Here is a 4,034-nt window from a genome sequence, read left to right as displayed (position 1 = left end):
TTCGCTGGGGCATTTCATGTTCAATGCTCATGATTGAAAGTTTGTGCTGTGGCGGTTTTCGTTGGCAGTAGACCGCCAACCGCTAAGCCCACACTTTCCGCAATCGTACTCCTCCACCTCCACCTACACTCCTACCAGCAACCACGTACTCTGACAGGCCTCTGCCTCTCAGTTGTGGCACTTGAAGTGCCTTTAAGTGCTTAATGACACGTTTGCATTACTCAATTTGAGTGGGTCTTCGAGTCGATGCGCAAAGTATTCCACGAATTCAATGAAGCCAACTGTCTCGAATTAGGGCCCAGCGAAGGGCTTTGTATTTGTGCGTGGATGTGTGTGTATGTGTGTGTGTCATCCTGTTGCAGCTTTTGTTGTCCCGTCGATAAGAGCGAATTATACGGAATACGGCATGTGCTCGTACTCGCAGTACTTGGAGGGGCTGGCGCTGGCCCTGGCGCTGGCCATCAAAGGTGCATATCTCTTAGATACAATGCCTGACAATTACTTTGGCATACAGACTCGAGGACTAGAGCAAACGCTCTCGGCTTAAATCAGCAAACCAGCAAATCAGTTAATTGAAATCAAGCGCAAGGGGCATTTCCCCTTCAATGCTTATGATATATATTTAATAATTTAGCTTGAAGCTTGAAGGAAAACTACTTGAGAGTAGATTTCAAGGCCATGCCATTGTATATGCTTGCAAGCAATGAGCATCAGTAGGCCAAGCCTTGGAAGGGGCTCATGGGAATTTCATAAGTCTAAAAATTGTACACTCGAACACTCGAAATAGATATACTGCTAAATTTTAAAATACACATATATTTTTCGCCAGAATGTTGGAAGATAAGCTCCTCGTCTGCTCCACAACCTTGTTTACGTACATGCATATCTATGGAATCGTAAAGTCGAGATCAGAGTCTAATGCTGAGCCGGAAAAAAAACCGGAGGACCAGGAGCAGCAGCAAATACAGCAAGTGCCCCAAAAGCTTCCTCTGAAGGGGCCCCAGGAGATAGTTGAAGAGCAGCCGCACGATCAGCTGGAAGGGGAGCAAATGACTCAACTATATTCAACTCTTCGCCAGAATTTGGTTCCAATGGCAATTGGACTCACTGCTGTCTGTGTTCTTAAAACTATAATGAAGTGAGTTTTCTCTTTTAATAAGGACACGTGATCTTGATACACACTTACTGATGCACGCACCTTCTCTTTCAGGTAACTGTCGGCCTATTGAATGCTGAAAAATGGTATCTCGCCTCTGTCTGCTTTTGTCAAAATAAATCGTCAGTAAGCCCAGTTCTTCCTATTTCCCTATCTGCAAAATTGCTCTGAATGTGGACTCGAAAACACATACTTTTCCACATTTTGAGCAATCTTGTGGGAGGGCGAATAGGGAACCAGGCTCAAAGAAAAAGAATGAGAGCTCCCTAGCGTTTTTTATTTTCTTGCAGAAACAGGCTTGACATGTCACCGAAAGGTGGTCAGGAGGAGTAGCTTTTTGTTTTGTATATCAAAAGGTTTTCCATAGATCCATAATAGCCTCTCATATTGAGAGTGTCTTCTGACACCTTTGATACCATCTCTGCAGATCAATGAATCAGTGAACACCCAATATAAGGGTTAGATATCTTCAAATATCACCTTTTCGGTGTTCTGGGAAGTGTTGGACTGTCAGTTGCAACCCGTACGCGCTGCAAGGAGCTGGCGAATGGTTAAGCTTTGATTATTTACAAGTTGAAACAAATTAAAAATCGTCTTGGCTCCAAACAATGGCCCACAAAAGGCTCATCTCCATAAATGCAAATATAATATGTGCCTGTCCACTGCAAGCCCATCTTATTGTCGTCTGGGCTACCTTCCATGCCACACAGCACGGAGGAGCATGCGAGTACGAGTATTTGCATACCTCGCTTTTTGCCATTTTCGTCAGTCTTTGACAGGTGGGAGAGGGGAAGGGGGACAGGTGGCAAATAGTGGCCATAGATCAGTGCCAGATGCAGTCGCATTTGATATTTACCTTTTAATATTATTAATTTTATGATTAAAGCCAGCATCTGGGGAGAGCATTTCTCGTGTGCATCCTGGCAGCCATGCAGCCGTGCAGCCGTGCATCCTGCCATCCTTTGGCAAAACGAGCTGTCAGCCCATCTAGAAATACATATATACATATGCATAGATATGTATGTATGTATATGCATGCTCGTATATACTCGTAATGTATGAGTGAGTGTGCACACTCCTCTGACATTAATGCACTGAAGCTGATGCCTGGCACTCGCAAATGAAGTTCTTGTGGATTGTGCAAAATGAAGTCCAAACTTGTGCGCTATTTTTGCCTTTGACAGCAGCTGCAGAGGCAGAGGCGGCTGCTGTTGCTCGTTGGCTGGAATGCAATGAGGCATGATCTGGCCTCCTCCTCCGGCTCCGGCTGTCATGCAAAATACCTCTGCTTACACAAATAAAATCAAGAAATATGAGCGAGCAAATGAAGCGAGCTGAATGAACATCCACATCCCCATCCACGGCCCCAACACCAGCCCCGTCACCAGCCACACAGCAGCAAACAGAAGCAACAGAAACAACAGCAGCAAAGTAAATGAAAATGAGAGCCCCAACCACGTAATCAATGTACCCTTTGTCGAGGGGATCGGGAACTAATGCCACAATCTTACATACCCAGTGGCTGCCTTCTGCCTGCCCTTCGTTTAGGAGGACGCATTTGACGCATTCTTCGACTGGGAAGGCAAGCAGGATCAATTTTTGGATATGCAACATAGCCTTCTCCGTCTTTGTCGCAAATTCAATTTGGATATGTCCATAGATTACGCAGAGAAGAAGCTTTATCAACTTCCATAGCAACAAGTGGCACGGCTCGAAATTCTCGGTAGTAATGGATCAGTAAAAAGTTCTCAAAGTCGCTGCGGTTCATCTCTATGATGATGGGTTGTTAGGGTATCTAAGATCTCGGTCCCCGCAGCCATTTGTATACTCTTGTTACTATTGGTGCTGTGGCTGCTGTTGCTGTTGCAAGACTGGCCTGTAAAAAGGCTGCCATTTATAATACTAGCGAAGGGTGGCCCAAAACTAGCGCACACGTGGAAACAGAACAAAAGCTCCTGTCACCTCCGGCAACAGCAACAGCAGTAGCAGCAGCGGCTTCAGCGGGCTGCTCGGCAAGGGAACGCGACTGTTATTTCACTCAATAATATTATTCTTAAATTATCAAAAATATTCAAGTTTTTACTTTATATTTTTCTGTTTGGATTGGACTTATTACTATACGGATTAAAACTGCGGACTAAGAAGCTACTCCCAAAGACAGCATATCGCCAAAAAATGGTAACAAAATTCAGGTCATTGACAGGGCTGTGACACTGAACAGGGTTGCATTCATATATATGAATGTATTGGCATACTTTGGCAGTTTGTTTTATATTTATGTATATTTTATATTTAATCGATACTTTCTCCAAAAATCTGTACGATTCACACCAAAAGTAACAACAATGTGACCGCCATCCCACATAAAATATTATTGTAGTACGCATCGAAAATAATTCTTAGCGCCTTTATCTTTGACAGTGCTAAAGGATATGTTAGTGTGAAGGGAGTCCTTGCATTGGGAGATGTTTTCATCGAGTACTGCATCCAAAAATCGCAGTAATTGTCTCTCAGTGACGCCATCGCGCGGTTCTTATTTTGGCTCTCTTGCTGCCCGTTCTGGCTCTTCTGCGATTTACTTGCAAAATTTGATTTGCAATTACGTCTGTAATTTAGCTTTAACCGATATTAAGTGTTGGCCTTCCACTTAAACTGTCTGCCAACTTTGCTGCGCCAACTTTGGAGCGGATGCAGGCTGGGCCTTCATTAAAACAGATTCGTCCTGCAGTTGTTGTTGTGCGAACAGCTGCTTCTGCTCCTGCTCCTGGTGCTGATGCTGATGCTGGTGCTGCTGCTGCTGCTGAAGCGGATGGTAGCAGGGACTGAGTACTCTGGCAACTGGCAAATGGCATTATTTTTGTTTGACAAGTCAAAGCGA

General features: G+C 44.4%; 1 protein-coding gene across 1 annotated transcript; it reads left to right on the top strand.

The window, feature by feature from the left end:
- Positions 1-740: 740 nt before the first annotated feature.
- Positions 741-1,415, top strand: LOC26534374 (uncharacterized). Its single transcript, XM_015185830.2, has 2 exons — positions 741-1,138; positions 1,211-1,415. Exons 1-2 carry the CDS (start codon positions 831-833, stop codon positions 1,212-1,214), a joined length of 312 nt encoding a protein of 103 aa, XP_015041316.2. The 5' UTR covers positions 741-830; the 3' UTR covers positions 1,215-1,415.
- Positions 1,416-4,034: the final 2,619 nt, after the last annotated feature.

Source organism: Drosophila pseudoobscura, chromosome X (genome assembly GCF_009870125.1).
Source record: "Drosophila pseudoobscura strain MV-25-SWS-2005 chromosome X, UCI_Dpse_MV25, whole genome shotgun sequence".
Lineage (NCBI taxonomy): Eukaryota > Metazoa > Arthropoda > Insecta > Diptera > Drosophilidae > Drosophila > Drosophila pseudoobscura.
This window is presented reverse-complemented; position numbering and strand designations above follow the sequence as displayed.

Coding starts and splice junctions, on each gene's coding strand:
- LOC26534374 (XM_015185830.2), top strand. CDS start 831: ATGTTGGAAGATAAGCTCCTCGTCTGCTCCACAACCTTGTTTACGTAC.